Here is a 20,620-nt window from a genome sequence, read left to right on the forward strand (position 1 = left end):
GCCAGCATGCGGGCAGTCGCAGCACATGTGTACCAGACAAATCCTGTCAGAACTCCCAGTGCCTTTTTACATAACAGGGAGGCGGATTAAAGTCATTATGTAGTGTTTTTTAATGAGATTTCACTTCTCCTCGCTGACTTTCTCTTTTGGTTTCAACATCTTGTTTCATGAGGATGATGGAAATTCATAGGGGGGATGGGGAGAGAGGTACATGCTGCTGCATAATCAGCATAACTTGTCTGAAATATCAGGACTGTTTTAGTTAGATTATCTTTCTTAATGCCACCCACTTACAGAGAGGATTTTTAATTACAGGAAGATAAATCGATCCGCTTTAATAACAAAAACGTCACCTTTCTAATTTAAAGAGGAGCATTTTGCTGTCATCTCTCTGCCTGAATCATGTAGTTTGTGTCTTTGTGTTGATCCAATCAGCATGTGAGCAAAACCACATATCAAGACACTGTTGCATTCGCTGGCTAGGCCTCAGAGTGTTTTTCTTCTTTTTATAGGGGAAGAGAGACGGAGCAGGTCCAAAGCTGCGATTGAAAAAAAAAAAAAGGAGACAAAAACTCGTTAAATTTTGAATTTTCAGCTCCATTTAGCACCAAACAGCTACGACACACCATCTTCTCCTTATAACAGCAGCGCTTGGGCTGAAAATGGAGACTTAAGGGGCGACTCTCACTCCAGCTGCTTCCACTTGAGCAAGATTTAGGTTATTTCACCATCCTGTAAAACAGAGTAATCAAAGAATTTATGGTTGTGGATTTTGATGGGGTTTTTTTTTTTAACTATTTATGCTTCAAGATAAACAGCTGAAAAACCAAGAATTAATTAACTAGTTCTATCATCTATGTGGTCAAAGGATAATCAATATTCACTGCACCCATCATCATCTGCACCGAGGTTGTCAAAATTAGATTTGCAGAGAATATCGGAACAAAATAAGTTGATAGTAATACAGATCCAGCTGTATTATTTCAAATGACCATGGTTTCATGGTTCAGTGTGTTGGTGAGAGTGGGTTTGTCTGTCTGTGTTTTAGCACATCACAACATCTGAATCAATCAGAGATTGTGGAAGGGTCTGCAGCCTCTCAGATGCAATCAAGCAGAGTTCAGGGGGGAGGATCAAGTAGAGCCACTGATCAAAATGATGAATTTGCTATATTACCTTCAAGGAGACGATTTAGGTAATCAAACCAAAAAAATGCATTTATTACTATTTTTTTCCCCCAACTGCCTATAAGATCATTAATGAAAATCTGAACCAGTATATGAGAGCTTTTGCCAGACTGTCTCGCTCCAGCGGAATAGAGTGGGCATTACGTTCCTCTTTTTCTTCTTTCTTTTTATTTCTCTTTCGCACATGGCTGTGCTCAGCCTCAGATCAAACAAAGCAAAACGCATTTCAGCACATCTCAGTGCACCACCATGACTGAAAAGGAGCAGGAAGAGGAAAATCTTATAACACCTGCCCCGTTATTAAACCTAAACACACAGATAAATGGTCTGTCAGCCAATTACTTCAAAACTAAAAAAAATCATCTTAACAACATATATATAATAGCCATCATTTATCAGGTTCATAGTCGCTTCATTTTGTGATTGGAGCCTTTCTATCTAGAATTTGTTTGCTCTCCTTGTGTGGGATTTTTTTTTTTTCTTTTTTGGAATATTCCAGTTTCCTCCCACAGTCCAAAGACATTAGTTTGTAATTTAAAAACAGTCATGGGTGTGAATGTGAGTGCTGTGTGGTGGTTCTTGGACTGGTGGCCGGTCCAGAGTGTAATCTGTGGTCGGCTCTCATTGATTCTCCTCTCAACAGCTGCTGGTTTTCACCACATCTCAGGTCGGTTGGACTGGGTCTTCCAGGATGAGCATGATAGCTCTCTGTCACATTCAGGTTTATGTGCACCAGCCATAAATGAGTTTCTTCCTACTCAGACGCATCAATCATAATTCTCCACAGCAACTGCAGCAACTGCCTCATTTGGACCAGAACTAATGTCTCACACTGCAGGCCTGTACACTTTACCAGAGAGTGAGTGGGCTTTACAGTGTGCCTTCATACGCACACATATACATTTACATTATATATAGATATATACAAACAGCAAAGATGAATTTCCTTTTCTGTGCTGTCCAAACTGCATCCACAGGGAAGAACAATCCTAGTCATAAAAGCATTTTTGCTTTGTTTCCATCAAGGTGACCTCTCTACTGCTGCACTCTCTCACATCTCTACATGAGGTAAAAGCCGCTCGTTTTCAGCTCGATCTCATCTCTTATGAATAAGATATGTACTTCATTACTACCTCTGTGATTCCAAGTTATTATTCCAAACATACCTGTTTACTCTTCCTGAGATGCTAAATGGGATTTTCAGATAAAATCCATGAGTCTGAATAATGAACCCAGTTTGGGTTCTTTGACTTTGAATTAATGAGGCTTGGCTGAACTTTCCGCTTTTGAGTTGAGAGCTTCCTCCTGGCGTGAGAAAACACCTGAAGGAAACAGTTTTCTTTTGTTCGCACATTTCTGCACATTCCCCACCTGCTCCGATGAGCCTGCATACCTGCTGCACCGTAGCCTCGGGCCGCATGCGGCTATCAGTCAGTATTGAATGGTACCCAGAAATATGCAAACAAATCTTTGCGGTGCAGATAATTCCATCAACGCAACTGAAACGTGGAGGTCACATTTGGAAAAGCACCACCAAAGCCAGAGAGACACTTATCCAACACTTTTAATGGCGTGTATTTAACGTTATAAATGCATGCAATTGAACTCTAATCTTTCTTGAAGTGGTGTGGTTACAGGCTGCCTGCATATTTATGCATTTAAACAAGGCCCACTAACATTATGGCGCTGAAGAATCAGAGGAATGCTGCAATAATCCCGCCCGAGCACCGAGGTGTAACCAGACATTCTGGTGAACAACTGCACTGCAGAAACAAAACAGCTAACCTCAGGCTGTCATTGTCTCATAAGCAATTTCTCCCACAGCGCAGAGAGAGAGAGAGAGAGAGAGAGAGAGAAACAAACACCAATGCAAATGTCTACAATTAAGCAACGCAGTGCGAAATTAGAAGTTAAATCACAGGCTGGACTGATTAGGGAAGATGGCGGAGAATTGAAGCCTAACATATTTAATATCTGCGCATGCTGATGAGCTCTCTGTGACAACAAGGATGGCTTAGAAACGCTAAAACCAGTGACACATCCTCATAGGAATTCGTTCCTATGTGTGAGCCTTTTACAGCACAAAAAGCACTCAGTGCATTTGGTGCCGCTGTATGTGTGTACGTGTGTGTGTGTTTGTGTGTCCACCTCTGACCCGAGGCATTAACAGAAACATTCAAGACTTTGACAGAGGTCGTCACCCTTATTCAATCTTTCCACAAACACAGCAACACATCCACCCAAACAGCGTAATGAAAGCCGTGCCGCTAATCTCATCCCGCTCTGAAGACGTGACAGATAGCCGCAAATCAAATGAAAATAGGAGCCGGTGGAACATGCACACCCTGTCTGTCGCCTCATTGGTGGAAAAGAAACATTACATAATCCCTCCGCCGGCCTCCGTATTTACTCCATTACATGTAAATTGGGAAAAAGATTAAATTTCTCTACAGGAGAGAAGGCTTTTCAAATATAGGGGCTGCTGTAAATAAGCATTCAAAATATTATTCCAGCAGCTGCGGGAGCTTCCAGGAACTGAGAGCTAATATTGCTGCAAGCTGCAGGTCTGCTTTCACAACCGCTGGGTGGAACTGGCGCTGCGAGCAGGTCAATATTAGATTCCAATCCTCTCCAGAACAACTTGTTAATGTGTCGGAGCGAAAAATACAATTTCAGCACGTCTCGGGACACTTTCGGTTTCATCACCTCTTACAAATTAAAGGCTGATGTCCTCCTGTTGATCAATATTCAGCGGTTTTTTTTTCAGGAGGAGAAATGGATTGCTTATTTCTCTATTTCCACTGCCTCGCTGCAAGTGTTGGGGGTCTCGGCTGAAGTGCTGGGCTCAGGGGAACAATTGAACATGACCTTCACAATACAGATATTCCCCTAATTTGTATTTGTTCCTTTTTTTTTTGGTTATTTCTCTGGGTGTGTACTGCAATAGATGTGAATGTCAGCAATTTGTTTGGGGTGGCTGGAGGAAAAGGAAACATAGCTACAGTAGAGTCTCAGTAGGGAAAAGAAAAGGTCATTTGCCAAAACAAATAAAAACTACCCTGAAATGAAGCTATAATTCTTTTTGGATTATTGATGTAGTTGGAAAAAGATGTTGAATGTTCAACGGATTCATGCTAAAAACTCAATGGCATCGTGACTCGATAATTTCTATAATCCAAACAGAGGAAGTAAGTAATCCAAATGTTTTCCCTTCATACTTTTAAGCTGACTTGAGCTGTTATTTGACGGCATGTCAAACAGAAAAATGCTCAACGCGTCTTAGATTTCTCCTCCTTCCTTCCTGTGGTCTTTCCATCTGCATGAAAAGACAAATTTCTGGATTTTCTGTTAGACAAGCACTGCAATCTCCTCAGATAATGACACAGGAAGGGAGGGGCACAATCCAAACTTTGAGGATCAGCGTCTGGGAGGGGGGCTGGATGGAAGCTGGGAGAATCCCTCTGTTTCTGCTTCATGACTCATTTTTCCTGTCTGTCAGAACAACAAGTGTCCAAACTCCTACCTGGGACTCAGCGGCAGATGCAGCGATTACCTCAGGAGCTGTAAACCTAAAGCAAACGCTTTACATCAACCAAAACAGCGGCCCCTCATCCTTATGTCTACACACACACACACACACACCGTGATGACAGAGGGGAGGTCTGTGATTATCAGGCTGACACGCAGCCTCATGTTAAAGATCAATCAGGAACTTGAGCAAGCATTGTTCGCTTTTACGTGTGTACTCATCAAACTACAGGAAGCTTCGAGATAAGCCCAGTTAAGGATCTAACTGATAATACAATGCATGTTGAGACTGCTTTGGGGTTTTTTTTTGTTTTTTTTTTTACAAACTTTTGAGTTCTAACAAGCATGCCAAACAAGGTATTAGCTGTCCCCGTTAGCAGTGTCCTCATGAATATCAGGACAGCTGTCACTGGATTACTTTGCTTTGGAGGAAATCCTAAAAAACAGTATGACTCCCAGGCAAGTTTTGAGGTTACTAAGTTTCTTCTGTCACTTCTAAGCAATTTTGCGAATGTATGAAATCTTAATTGTGGGCTCAAACACCCAGATTGTACCCTGGGTGGGTTTGACTCAGCGCTGGGTTAAAAGCAGTGATCATAAATTCAGCCTCATTAGCGTCTGCAGGCCAATATTTTTAACAGATCTGAAAGTTTTACGTCCTTTATTGGTTTAATCTGTGCAGTCTCTGCTTTGACTAGTTTTATAGCTTGCACATGTGACATGAAATAGCAAAGAACTCGCTGGGTTGACAAAATGACGTATATGGCTTTTGGTATTTGGTAATTCATTTGGTTGGTGTTGGAGTTGTGTTTGGAGCATGTGAAAGCAGCTCATAAAATGCTGCAGTAAAGGCTGCCATCTTTAATTTTATGTGCATCATTGCTATATTTTTGCAAACACAGATCATTTTTTAAAAAGGTCTGTGGCAGCGATTTGTGTGGGCTTTCATTTTTAACACATGAAATGACTGCACAGAGTACACAAAACAGGAATATGAAGAAAAAAAGCTGTTGTGCCATTCATACAAATGAATAGCTTAAAATGAGCAAACGTTTTTACACAATTTTTTCATTTTGCTAAACTACTTCAACTCGTAGCTTTGGTTTGCCTTATTAGACCTTCCTGCAGCAGCAATATTACAGCCTCCTGAACGTTTGTTTTTTTTATGTAATGTATAGTCTGTCACCTTTATGTTCTTCTATTACAAACTAACACACAAGCCCGGTGGGCTAGAGAGCTTCAGTGTATGTAATTTTCCAGTGATGCAGGCAGGATGAAACTCTAATACTACGCAAATAGCTTCATTAGGCACGCAGTTATTCGAGTAAGCTCAACCATATTGCCTGTTTTCCTCATTTACAGCTAATAAACCTTACACAGCCAATAATCCTGTGGGAGTAAAGCTGCAAGTGCTGAATATATCTGTGATATTTTTATTTGTGAGTTTGGAATGGCCCTCTCCAGCACCTGTAGTCACATGGTAAGAGCGGAATTGAGAACGCACTCGCTCTGGTATTATCATCATGCTGACTCAACGCCGAGGCAGGCGCCATTATTAGACCGTGGTAGTCAACAGAAAATGATGACGACAAGACTGAGGACACAGGAAGTTATGATAGCCACGATAACAGCAAATAATGATGGTTGGGTCGGTCCCGTTTTGCAGCCAGCACTCAGTTACCTATAAAAACCCACAGGCTATTTGTACCCCAGCAGTTTTTAGAGCGTAAGAACAGACAGAGTGGGTTGCTTATCGCGTATCTAAGCTGTGAGACCAGGACGTACCATGTCAGTTATAAATTGCAGCGCTCAGGATATTAAAGGATCTACATGGAACGTGTGGAAACTCCCGTGTTGACCACTGTGGCTGTAGCATGTACCTGTACCTTTCAGCACAAGCAGCATCCTCGCCACACATCTCCTCCCTCGCTCTTCCGCAACCTCTGCTCTGCAGCGTAGGTGGCGCTCAGTAAAAATATCCCCTCCAGAATGCAACACATGTAACGGCCCCAGAGCTGCGATGAGAGATGTAGGATGCAAGGTTGGGTTCATGCCAAAGTAACAGCTGTACACAGGGGAAGACCGAGGGAGTCATCTTGGGGGTGAACCTTCAGCCGGAGCCCATGAAACGGCGCGTTCAGAGTTTTGTGGTCACCGGGAGAAAGCCGCTGCGATGGCGGTGGATGGTAAAATCTCGAGTAAGCCACATGAAAGGGCCTCAACTGGCAGAGGAAGACGTTCCGTCTAATTCCATCGACTGCTATTACAGACGTCGACTAAATTGGAGCCTAAAGAACACACAGACTGTTTTTTCACAGCAGTGGGAAAGGCACGCAAGGCTACAGACGCGAAGGTATTAGTGGGAAAAGTGTGGGAGCCCATTCTGAAAAGAGCGCTTGGTAGAAGATTGTGTGATTGTGAGGGACTTCACAGCAGCATGGAGCTGGTTTAGGGTAGGATGAAGTAAAACAAAGAAACTGTGAAGGAGTGTTGAAGGCTCCTACAGATGGGGATGCATACTGTTCTGAGCAATCGGTCTAATTCAGAACAGCTCGACATCAGATGGAAAAAGCTGCTCAAGACAGAGGCAGCAACCCTATAAAGTAAATTAGCACAGGCTCTTCCATCTCTTTAACGCTGCTGCTGTTGTTCGGGGGACCTTTTAATGTGAACGCTATAAAACAAGAGAGGGTGAAAAAAACCAACATCTGAGGCTCAAGCGGGCTCGAGCGTGGCCCACACAACCTCTCACACAGTACAGTCGTGAGGAGACGCTTCCCTGTCTGGACATTTTATACCGCAGCCGCACGTCATGTTACTGGGCAGATCTGCTCTGTCGTGTTCCAACCAGAAGAAAAGGAAGAAGTCTCACGGAGACACTTTAAATTCAGGTTCAGCCGCACGGTGACAACGTTGTCTAGTTTTGTATTTATTCACAAATCTGCCCGACGACACCTACGAAATGTTTACTTCTCCCCTTCTGTGTCTCAGTGGAACTGAAAGTGGAGCGTTTTTCTGCATTCACATCGTTTCCCGGCAGAGGAAGTTTGCTTCAGGTTGTGACAACAGGCAGGGAAAACATGTGGAAGACACAAAACCTGCACATTTAGTTACCCTCCCACTGCTTAAAGTGGAAATGCAAATGTGGACGACGGCCCCGGGGCTTTGTGGACAGTGATAATGAAAAGGCACAAAGAAAACCGGACAAAGCTAACTGGGATTAATCTGCCTGGCCTGTCAGACTGGATAGATTGCTACATCTTTTTTAACTGTGCAACAAAGAGGTCCCCTTAAGAGGATTATTACCGCAGTGTCATCTGTGTCCAAATGCACAATGCCAAAAGTTCACATGCGAGGGTCCTGCACCCGTCCAACGGGACGTGACCCTGTTTGGAGGTATTCCTGACTTGACAGCTTGACTGAGACGACTCATCTTCACTCGCCCAGGAGAGGCTTTAATCTACGGCTCCCCAACATTTTTTGCTCAGCGCAGATTAGGCTGCGGTCCGCACCCCGCAAGGTGTCCCGTTGGTAGCGCACGGGGGGGGCAGGAGGTGGGAGCACACATCAAGGCTTACTTACAGTACTTACTTACGAAGCAAATAACTTTAAGTGCTGCGTGTCTGCCTCACATATCCTCATATTCTCGGAAAAAAAAAAAAAACAACACTTAATCCCCTCTTTATGATAAGCTGTCGAGGAGCTTGGGCTGTCTGCTGTGGGGCTACAGAGGCACCAACACCGGGACTTAAGGTTTCAAAGGCACCTCAAATTAAATTAAATGCTGGTGCCTTCTAAATCTCGGCGCTCTTACGCACCGAGTCCAAGTGGCAAATGGAATATAAGTGCCTACGGGTCAGATGGTTGATCCCAAAGGTCAAACACGAGTGACCCTGCCAGAGCATCGTAACTCATCCAGCCGCACCAGACTACACCCCAGTCACCACATGGGCGGATCTCCATCTTCCTCCACACTGCCGTTCCGTCAGTGATCGTATCGACATTTGTCTCAAAGCCTCCTGTTCCTGCCTCGTCTGCGTCACAGACGGTCGTCAAAACAAGCACGGGCTTGCGAGGGAGCCGTCCAGGTCAGGCCTGTCCAAATGCGCCGGCTCAACAGCTGAGCATGAAGTCCCAGTTTGTAGCTCAAAGTTGTCATCAACACCCTCCTTCTTCTCGGTGCCCTCCTGTAACCTAACCGTGGTCTCCTCTGTGCCTGATCGCACTTGGATTTGGCCCATAAGTGGGTCTGACTAAAACCAGAGCACAGTGTGTTTGCCAATTCCGCACCACAGGAAGATGAAAATTGCAGAAATTCGAACGGTTTGTGTCCTTTGATGATCGCAGGCTCAACACGCAACATTACAACACTGAAACAGATACCCAAAATGTTTCTCAAACGGCACGTCCAGGAATGGTAAAGTTAGAAAGTTCATGTATAATTTGCTTATTTTACAATCAGATTCCCTTCCAGACTGAAATGTAAGACATTGTACAGCAATCTGTGATCTTGGGCACACTGCAAAACAGAATCCTGAGCCCTCAGTTTGTTTTTTGAATCTCCTGAGTACCTCACAGAGATTTGAAACAGGACTTCCAAACTGCCGCAGCTCAAATCTCGTGTAATTACTATGTCTTGAGGCTGTGGTGGTATTAAATATTCAAGCGGTGTATAAAGCATATTGGCAGTAAATCTATCAAATACAGAACAAAACAATAAAAAAAGAAAGACATTTGGGATTTTATTCTGTTTTTTGTGGTTGTTCACATCATCTTTGAGAAGTCAAGTGGTGGGATCATAAACCCAAGTTTGTGGGTGGTGTTTTTTTTATGCCTGTGTGTGTGTGAGTGAGTGTGTGTGTGTGGTTTCACCTCTGACACGAGGCGCTCACAGAAAGATCCAAGGCTTTGATGCCGCCGCACTGTGCAATTTTCCCATCATTGTTGCGGATCAGAATAGCACTGGTGTCTAGAATGGTCACCCTGTGTCCCAGTGACAATGCTTTAGTGATCCGCGCACACTACAGTAATGGCCGTCGGTACAAAGACCTTTTGACGCCGGGGAGGTGCGGCGGGGAGGGGGGAGGGCATCGCTCGGGCTTCGACGCTGCCCGCTTCCCTCTGCGGCGGCTCACAATCACCCCCACTCACATTCATCCCCTCTTTGAAATGGTGGGGAGACGCTTTCCCAAAGTGAGAGTGTGGGAGTGCGCCCGAGTGCGCTCAATTGACGTTAAGATCTATGAGTTTGGGATGCGCTTTTCGGGTACCTGCTTCCAGAGGGGTTTGAATTTGGAGGAAGCAGAGAGCAGGGTGGAAACAACAAGAGTAACAGATGGAGTTAAAGAAATTAACACTTAGAACAATGCAATAAACTCACCCTGCCTCTTTCTCTTTACGAACACACAGTGTGTGTTCGTAAAGAGAAAGAGGCAGGGTGAGTAACACTACCAGCAGATGCAACGTAGCAGAAGAAGGGAGAGAAAGGCTTGACAAAAAAAAAAGAGGAAAAACTGGTGCTGTGTGGATGTACATGGCGAGGGTCTGACGCACATGTTCCCCATGCATAATGCAACACTGTCCAGCAGGATTCAGGTGGTTTCCCCCCCTCCTTCCATTTAGCTCAGGCACACAGCTTCATGCTGCATCCACACTCCTTGTTCCCCAACCAACACAAGTCAATCCCTTCTATTCTCCTCCCCCCTCTTCCTGATGATCCATCTCACCTGCTCATCAGATATTGTGAGGCCAGGGTGGAAACGAGCCCCTGGGTGTGAGTGATTTCCTCTGATCACAGGAGGAGGAGCAGGGAGTCTACAGTACGCCCCGCCACCGGCAAGGCGGGGCTGATCGCCAGTGACAGTGATGTGTTTCTTCAGGCGATAGGCTGTGACTTGAGTGGTGCTTGAGGTTACTGTACATCTACATGTATTTGGTGTAGATTGAGCAGCTAAACGCGTCCCGCTGTAACGCTCACTCAGGAGCCCCTCGGCTTCAGTCGCTTAACTCTGCTCAGTTGATGTATTCAAGCTGAAAAGCTGTCAGGATGATGAGTGGAAAGCATGTGGCGACTTAAGCGTACACATTGTTCAGTTTGAAACAGCCACTCCTTCCTACTGCCAGGGGCCAATTCTACTAATTTATCCACATAATCAAATAAGGAGACCGAAGCATAACTGGACGCAACATGGCAAAGAGTCATAAATGTCACAAAAGATATTTCCAGCAAGTCTGTTAATGTGTGATGAAATCAAGCAAGCCAGTCAATACAAACTTGCACTTTAACCAGGGAAGCGTTTCTTGGTGCAGAGAAGCCCCCTGCGAACAGGCTTCCCTCCATTCTAATGCTGCAGCAATATTTTTAACCCGTTCACTGCCACTGGCCAGTGTCCAGAAGCCTTCACACTGAATCCAGCTGCTTAAATGAAGATAAAATGCGGATAAAGTACAGAGCTGTTCTGATGTCAGACAGAGAAACAAAGAGAAAAACCTTTCCTGATGAAATAAGATGAAATGAACTTTGAATTACTTCAATCTGCCTCACCTGCTCAAAAAAAAAAAACAGTTTACTGAAATAATTTTTGGATTTAACAAGTAAAATGTCGTTTAATAATTATTTAATTTTTATACAGCTTTGATTTTCTATTTTCTTACTTTGATATCCTGGATCTCAGCAACAATAAAGTGGAAGATGAACAGCACATGGCTTCATCTCAGCACCACACGGCAGAAGACACACACTATTAGTAGATGTAGGAATAAATCCCTCCCAGAAACAGCGAGGAACTAATGACTGATTCCTCATAGTGATACACTCCCTCTTTCTCTCGTTTTGCAGTCAGTGGATCTGCCCTGACAGATGAGCCCACAGCAACACATCTCAGATACACACACGCACGGTGCGTAACTATGCCGTCAGGTTCGTGGATGGAGAGCTGATCGCCTTAACGGATCGATCGCCAACCATCCACCGGCCCCTCAAGGAAGGAAGAAAAAAAAAATCATTACGGCGAAGCATTACGGGAGTGATAGCGGAGGTGTGAGTGGGATATCTCAGGCTGATTGAATCATTGGACACGGCACACAGCCTGCCGGTGTGAGCGGAGAGTCCACTGCGCTTTGGCAAGCCCATTGTTCCGCCCGCCTCAGCTGAGGTGATACAGTGTACAGTCACAAACCGAGAAGACAGAAACCCCACTCCAATTCACATTTAAATAAATCAATAAAAACAAAATCCAGCGAAGTCAGGTCTCTTACCGGCTACAGTGTATCTATCCATGTAATTGAGGACGTTTCCAAAACTGAGGATCCCGGCGGCGGCGGCCGGTGAGCGGCATCTGAGCAGCGCGGCGCGGAATTTCTGTCCCGGCTTGCAGGGGTGAAGGTCCGGGTTGGATTTCAGTCCGGGACTCATGCTGCCCGACAGCGTGCGCACCTCATCCGAACTGCTGCACCCCTCGATCTCGCATCCATCGCTCTCCACGCACATTTTCTGGCACGAAAGATCCAGCGCAGAAGAAGAGGACGCGCGTGGAGGGGGGGTGGAGGGGGAGAATAGTTGAGCGAGGAGCGCACTCAGCGATGCTCAGTGATTTTCACACTGAAATTAGTCGCAGTGGAGATGTTGTCTTATTGGTTGAAGCGCAGGAGCCGCTCTTCTCGGAATCATATTTTTCTAGCAGTGCGCGGTGACAGACGGGCAGTGCGCTCCTGAGTTTTTTCTCCTCTCGCTCGCTCTCTCTCTCTCTCTTTCTCTCGCTCTCTCTCTCTCTCTCTTTCTGCCTCTATGTCTCTCTCTCTTTCTCTCTCTCGCCTTAATGACCGAGAGCTAGTGTAGGGGTGTGACCTGGCTCTAACTCCTCCTCCCTGAAACCCTGCAGCGAATGATGGAGGCGCACCTGATACTGATCCATGCCGGGGGAGCGCAGCGCAGCCGGACTGGTGCGCGCAGGGGGGGAAGCCTCCCGGTTATTTCCAAGGCATTTCCAACCCGTGTTGAGACGGCTGGGTGTTATTTATTTATTTATTTATTTATTTATTTATTTATTTATTTATTTATTTATGTTGATCGCTGACTGAGAGGGTTTTGCTCTTATAACCTGGCTACTAGAAGTTGGTCAGTGCAGCATGTTTTGAGATCATAGGAAGCTATGCTCGATCATCCTTTTTTTTTGTTGGAGGCTTCCTAAAAGAAAATTATTTTAAAAACCTATATACATTTATTCATCTATTAGACTTGTTTTCTGTACAAACTCTTGAACAAGCCAGGGCGTGCAGCCTGAATGGGTCATCAGGGCAAACAACGAGCGACACACTTAAAATACATTTAGTTACACTCGTTTATCAATCTGTATTTTGAAGTGTGAAAGTATAAAACCCTGTAAAAGGTGCTTATCACTGTTCTGTCTCATTCATCCAGTTTTGGGTCATGGGCTGCAGGAGCACCTCCTGTTCATTTTAATATTTCATTATTGACAGTAATGTTTCTGTCCCTGAAAGCTGGGTACTCACAGGTGTACTGTCTCAGTGTGTATTTTCAGTTACCTTCGCAGGCTCAGAAGAGTTTTTGCATCAAAGCACATTGATTGTAAGAAATGATCTCCCTGCAAGAAAACACGTCTGGTCTAGTGTGTAGAAATCAGCTGTGAAATGTCACATCAAGACAATAGGTCACTGGGTTTCCCTTTTTTTCTTTCACAAACATTGAACTCAAACAGAAGTGTGACTATTTTTGGCCAGTATAGTTCAGAATTAATGAGGCTTTCATGTTCACAATGAAGTGACATATATAGCAGAAGACTGCAACGTAAGAACTTTTCTTAGGAATATGTGATCTTCTTATTGTTTAGAATTAACTTCCATTGAGTAAATGACAGAAATAAATCATTCTGTCCTTATGGAGGCATAATTAATGCTTTATTTGAAATATGATCACATATTACACAGTGCCGGTGTGATTCCAGTTTTCAGTGATACACAAGCATGATTAAATGTCGTTTGATAAATAGATTAGCACATCCTAGATGATAGTCTATTTGATCTTTTCAGTAGTAAATTTTGAAAAAAAAAATGCAAGAAACAGACTTTTTTCTTCAGGTTTCCATGGAGATCTGCTGAGCCAAGATTTCAGTGGCTCCCGGGGAACTATGAACTTTGAATTCAAGGCAAAGAGCGACCGCACAGAGCAAAAACAGTATAGGAGTAAAACTTAACCACTGCCACGGATCAGGACAGAGGATGTTCTGCCGGTCGGAATCTCAGCGGCTCATGTGTCTCAGACTCCGGTCGTCTTGCTGAGCCTCCTGCTCAGTGTTCATTTGGGAGATGTTTACACAAAAGATAAGAGCAGGAGTTTACACGGTCCTTTAATGACTCTGAGAATAAATGGTTATTGTCGCTGCTCTAGTGAAATTACCATGAGCAATTGTTTTTTTATTCATCAGCACAGCTGAAAAAGAAAATCATTTCATCTGTTCTGACAGATTTTTGCATGAAATGAGTCAAAATTACTTGTTTGCTGATGATATCCAAACCTTCATAGCCACCAGCATAGCAGGTGAAAATATCAGTGTCAGGCGCATTTCGTATGTTTTTAAAAAGGTTGAAACCTGCAGGAGAAAATGTAAGATGAACCCAGTGCAGGTTTCTGTAACCATGGGACAAACTTCACTGTGTCTCCAATTCAAGGCCTCAGTGCTCACCTCTACCTGCCCGATTAAATCCTCAGGCTGTTCCACTCTGGATGCAGATAAGCTTTAACAACTGGAGGGACGTTGTTTAGGACGGGTCACATTTAACTTTTAGATTAAAATCCTTTCATCACAGTTATTGGCTTCTTGCATATCATCACTGCACGATAACACTGGGCTGTTTCAATATGTGAAATATTACAAAGCATTCACACCTCCGTGAATTTTCGGTGAGGTGATTTCTCCTCTGGAGACAAACCCCCCCCCGAAACAAGATGCAGTGATAGTGGCACCAGGTTTGCAGAATATTAATCACAAGTACCCGCTCCCGAATGGCAAAGGGAGGACCAGCCCTGCATGCAGATGAGCGTCTCTGTGCCATCTGTGTTCAGTCAGAGAGGCGCTACAACATCAGCGGCTAATTGTTATCACTCCTTTATTGCGTATGCAGAGCTATTTTCACTTTGCCGGGACGGGGATCCCAAATTGTTCTTTGCTTAATGACGGATAGTATTTTACTGCTCCTCATCAAACTGGACTGATGGAATTTGAACGGGAACGTGCAAGGCAGCGTACGAAAACTTGAGATGCTGTTGATTTAACGGGAGTGCAGAGTTCAGCGTTTGAGTGACAGGTGGGCGTGCTGAGGGGCCATTCCTGACAAGTGTAGTTTGATTTTTGCTGAAAGCCAGAGGCAACTGAGGCCAATCGGGTGTTTTCCCAATGATCTGGGTTGCTTAGTAATGACTCTGTAAAACCCACAAGAGCTTTTATTCTTGCAGATTTTGAAAATAGAGGTGCGATACAAAAGTAAGACCAGTTTCAGGCTTCACGCTAGTGAAATGCGAAGCGAAGTCTGGGCGAGGGAAGGCTTGTAGATGAAGAGGGAGGCTGAATCCTGGCATCAGTGAGGAAGAAGGCTGGGTGCTTGCCTGGCTGAGCTCTGCAGGCGTTTGGCATTGCGAGGGTATCAGAGCTGAGGTCTGTGAGCAGTCGAATGCACTACGTTGATCTGCATTGTTTTATTTCCACGGAGAGGAGAAGGCTCTGCCAGCGCAAACCTGCAGCCCCTGGTGGCGTTCATTTCACAGAACCACTTTTGAAGCAATCGCCCACTTACTTCCCAATAACTTTGATGTCTGAAACCCCCCTGTGTTTGAATCTGGAAAGAATGATTCGATCAGCCTCAGCAGAAAATGATCAAATGACACTGACAAGAATCGCTTTTGTTACACTGCAAACCCAACAATGTAAGAGAGGATGCTGGGAAACAGGAGAGGTTGAAGCCAGCCAGCGGCCTCATGCAGAGGGCTTGGGAGGGAGCCCCAGTCTCCCTCTGTGGAGCCCCCCAACCAGCTTCACCCCCACCCATCCTCTTTCTTTGGCGTGTGTTTGATATGCTGGTCATGTCTGCGGGATCTTGTGTGTTTTTCCATCGCGCAGAGCGGCTCGGCGGGCTCGGAGCTATCTCTCTCGGCTGTATTGTGCTGTGTGGCCCAGAGCCACCGGGCCGCTGTGGCCTTCCTTCCTGTCAGCCCGGGGCCGGGCCTGCAGTGCAGGATGGGAGATAACTTGCTAATCGGCAGGCCCCAGCGCCTGGGCCACGATAAGGCTTGTTCTTTTTGGCTGTCCAACATGTGGGCAGGCAAGTCGAGTTTAAATGTCCCACTGACACGTGTCTATCAGCTGCGTGTGAATCAGCTGTTCTTCTGGAGGCCACGTCTTCACCACTTTCAGCTGATAAGCCTAACAAGAACTGAAAGGGAGCAGCGAGAAATGACATCACTTCACAGTGTGCACAAGCAGTAATGATCATGCATGAGGAACATTACATGAGTATTATTCAGCCATTAGATTGAGCTGGTTGTGTTTTCTTCCTCTTGTCTGGATATTCCTTTTTTCATAATAACTCCCCTGAACACCTGATGATTTGGGATGGAGATGGTGCTCTTGCCTGAGTTTTTTTTTTTTTTTTTTTTGCTTTTCCTTTTCCTGTGAACTCATTTACAGTGAAATCCTTCTGGTCTGGACATGAAGCGAGCCACGATCTCAAAAACAGAAACATGACAAACGCTGACCACACAGCAGCAGCCTGTCATTCTTCCATTGTTATCCCAATCAGCCCCTGTTTACATCGGGTTAAATGTGCACATTCTTCCTTCCTCTACCAAGGAAGAGCGTCATGGGTTACTGGAGAACGCCGTGTACGTTAAAGATCCGGAGGCAGAGAATGAGCAGGACCCCGGAGTGTTTTCTTCCCTCAGAGAAAGTATAGGTTTTCAGTACACATTTGAAGATGTAAGTCGCCTCTGTTACATTTCAGGAACCTCATGTTTGGATGTTCAATACTTGAAAACAGATTTCGATGGCGTCTCAGTCAAACGTTGGCATACTGGCTTAATCTAAACTCCTGATGGAAAATAACAAAAGTAAGCTTGAAGCATCTGAGCCTGATGTGCTTTGACATGTATCCACGGCATCAGACAGTACGCTCAGCTCTCTGGTCTCCACTTTGTCGATTTTACCTCAACCCGTGCGTGTTGACTGTTGTTTTCAATCAAACAGCTTTTGGCTGTTTTCATAATATTGAAATCATTTGTTACAATTAGAAACTGCAGAAATAACAGAAACAGAAACCTTTATTCTTGATTTCTAGCAGAGTGTGGTAAGAATTTGTGAAAAGAATCAAGAAAAACAAAGTTATCTGTATTGGCATTACCATCCAGCAGCATCTCCTGTCATAAGGAGTTATCATCAACATTTTTAAAGGACTCTGAGTTCTGACAGAGCGAGCATGCCACCCTCTGCGAGGATCAGGCCACCTCTTCCTTCCACTCTGCTCAGGAAGGTTTGTTTTTGGAGCCGGGGCTGTCTTGTCTTCGGGTCAGCCTTGAGGTGTGGGCTCCGCAACTCTGACCTTTCCTCTGTCTCCTGCCGCGACCTCTGACCCATTGGACTGTCTGTTCCTGACTGTAGCTGGCGGGAGCCACCGTGCCCACCACCCCCTCCTCCGCTCTCTCTTCCACAGTCACGCACTCCCAAACTCAAGCAACAAGCGAACGTCTGGCGGCGGAGCAGCTGGGGATTTGAATAGATCTGGACTGATGGCTCTGCTCCTTGGCCGTCTGATCCGGGGGCTGTACAGTAGGGAGGCAGCAGTGACTAAATTTAGTGTTCAGAGGGCAGGCATGGTGTCTTTAATCTGTCCATTCAATTATTTATCTGACAGCTCCGTCCAAGTCGGTCTTCTTGGTCCGGGGTCGTCAGTCTCACTTGATCTGTCCGGGAGGTGAAACCAGTCCAGACTCTGCTGTCCGCTTTGATATTAGGATGCAGATCTGTTTTGTATTTCTGTCTAATTGGAGGAATTTAGGTTGCTGAGGCTGACTTGCTGTGTGAGAAAAGCTCAGCACACCGCCGCGCCTCATATTTATAAGCCGTATGGGTCTTTGTATTCGCCCGATGCTACGGCTGAGTGTGTGAATCAGCTCCGCTCTGCCCAGTGGCAAGCCGGCCTCTGAAATAGGAATGCTAAATACATAGGACCAGAAAGTACACATGCCATTACTGGGCAAACCTCAAGATTCGGTGGCATTTCAATAACAGTCTGATTTAAAGAAGAAAAAAAAAACCAAGCTTTTTGCTCTCCTCAGACAAAAGTATGCTCACAACCGAGTGGCAAAGGCAGACGATCTGCTGTACGACTTCACTTTAAAAACAAAAGAAGAAAACTGCTTTGAAATCACAGGAATTCCCGTTATTCAAATGTGGTACCATCTACAAAGCATGTTTACTTGAGCTGAGGCCAAATGTTTGTTTTCTCCGTGTTTTAGCGTTTCCCCCAGTAGTGCTTGCGTCTTTCACTGGCACGTTGGCTCAAACAGCCACCGAACCGCTGTATCAATTCCTGCATTTCTGCATGTGTGCTTACATGTGTGAATCGTCACTCCCGACACTTCAATCAACACTTTACTTCCTGTATCGTTCACCACACGCGCAGAGCTGTGAAACGCAGCAGTTGTGCCGGCAACATATGAGTTTATGACACCGGGAGCTTCCGTCGTGTTTTGCTCTTACAGTCATAGGAGGCAGATATGTCGGTCTTTACTGGAGATGTGATGTAATTGTCCAAACAAGTGACAGCACAGAGGGTGGATGGGACGTCAGCGCAGCAGCTCGCAGGTGATAAGGGGGGAGTGCAGCGCCACATGCACAGATGTGGCTTTTAACTCCTCTTATCACTGTTTTGCGGCCGATCGGTGGAGCGGCGGCGAAAACACAAACACTGAACGCAAAAACACGCTTGAACGTATACGACAAAATCTGAAACATGCTTGTTTTCATGAGTGAAATGCCCGCCGTCCCTGAGTAAACACTGACTGTATCCGCTCTCCGCCTGGCTCCCAGCTCCCTCATTGATCGACCTGCGCAATTTATTAGCTATTGTGACGGTTTCCTGTACAGCCAGGGGTGGACGGAGGGGGGGAAACGGGGAGGTATGCAGATAAAGTGCTCAGAAACATGCTGCACAATACCCATTGTGTTTTAATTGCAGGTCGAACTGTTACCTCCTGAATGTTTTCCACATACCTTCTGGCGTGCGTGTGGCTCGCTTGTTATTCGGCATGTATGTCATGCTGCTCCGTCTATTCCCCGAGCGCGCTGAGCAATCGCAAAACTCGTGGAAAATTACAAGCTCAACGCTCAATGGTTCAAAAACAAAAGGAAATACCAGTGAATTCCACAGCAAGGCAATGAAACCGCCAACAATGGCTCAGCGTCCTTGAACTGCGTCTTTCATCCATTTGTAAATGTCAGGTTTTGTCAACAGTTTCAACACTTTCATGTGAAATGTTGGGTCGTTTCAGCGGGAAAACTCTAACAACAAGGTTCTATCTGAAAGAAAATCGTGATATTATTTAGAAAAACCTGCTATATGATCACGATGCGGCCCAATTACTGTGTGACCTTGTACCTGATAGTGACGGGGGGGGGAATGACCTTTGCCCTTTCCGCATGGTTTACTCCAATACAAAACAATGGGGACAAGCAATGGCATGCAGCTGTTGGGATGTCAGCCGGGGGACGTCAGACACCTCTGCAGCAGCTGTCCGAAGACATCAGAACGGGACTGACGAGGAGCTGTCGCACCCGGGTCTGTAAATACGCCCTGTTTGTCTGATCTGTGCTCAACTCTGACAAGTGTGGTTGAGATTAGGAGGGCGAACGTCCGTGAACTCAGACGAGGTCAGAGCCCCAGTTTGGAATTCAGTGAGCGTGTGAAGCCTGCTGGCTGGTTTAACGCAGTAGCGCACACACTCCGGAGGCGTCAGCATCACTTCACTTGATGGAAGATCTGTGAGTGAAAGACGGTTTTGGTTTGGACTGTATTTCTGTTGCCTTCGGTTTTGTTCCTCAAACCCTTCATCATCGCTCCTGCCATCCAACATAAAGCCTAACAATAAAGTCAATGTTAATCATCAACCATCTGTGTGTGTGTGTGTTCATGTGTGTGCATGTGTGTACTCCGCCTTCCTAGTGCAGGCACAGAAGATGGTTGGATCTACATCAGGTGACATTCAATCATATTTTTCATATGTTTGTACACATTTTGCACAAAAACAAGAGAAGCGTTTCTGTCATGCTTTGTATTTTGCATCGATAATGTCGTAGTCAAAACAGTAACCTGCTGTTATTCTAATCTCCTCTGGTTTCTGAGATGGTAAAAACATTTCAATTCAAACTATTTGTCCTTGCTTAAGGTCATTTTCTCCTGGAAAACACCATTCACACTGTGGAGCTTTATATCTGCTCCCTGAATTTTTCGGAGTCTTTTCTGTGTGAACTTTGCATGTTCTCCACGTGTGTGCATGAGTTTTCTCCAGGTACTCTGGTTTCTTTCCACAGTTCAAAGCGATATGATCATGTCTGAAACTACTGATGATTTCTCTCTAGAATTTTGACATAACTACAACACAATAAATAATATATAAACCATGAAAAAATATTGATTTATTTCCCTTCATCAGAAATTCAGCATTACTGTAATAATCTTTTTGCATAAATTAAATAAAAACAAGTGTACATATAACTATCATGTATGTGTTTTCTTCCCTTTAATTAAGTTTTTTTTTTAAAGCCATAACAACATTATTAACTGGAGGCCAGGTTCATAAAATATCTAGCAATTTGCTTTCTACAGCAGTGCTAATTAGT

At 45.0% G+C, this 20,620-nt stretch overlaps 1 protein-coding gene across 1 annotated transcript in view; it reads right to left on the minus strand.

The window, feature by feature from the left end:
- The window catches only part of spns2 (SPNS lysolipid transporter 2, sphingosine-1-phosphate), a 66,937-nt gene extending 54,455 nt beyond the window's left edge, over positions 1-12,482 (minus strand). Inside the window, exon 1 of the mRNA XM_030100310.1 lies at positions 11,973-12,482. Within this exon, the coding sequence (XP_029956170.1) occupies positions 11,973-12,204 (232 nt within the window). The 5' untranslated portion in view covers positions 12,205-12,482. The remainder of the gene's footprint in view (positions 1-11,972) is intronic.
- Positions 12,483-20,620: the final 8,138 nt, after the last annotated feature.

The sequence above is a fragment of the Salarias fasciatus genome, chromosome 10, assembly GCF_902148845.1.
Source record: "Salarias fasciatus chromosome 10, fSalaFa1.1, whole genome shotgun sequence".
NCBI classification, from domain to species: domain Eukaryota; kingdom Metazoa; phylum Chordata; class Actinopteri; order Blenniiformes; family Blenniidae; genus Salarias; species Salarias fasciatus.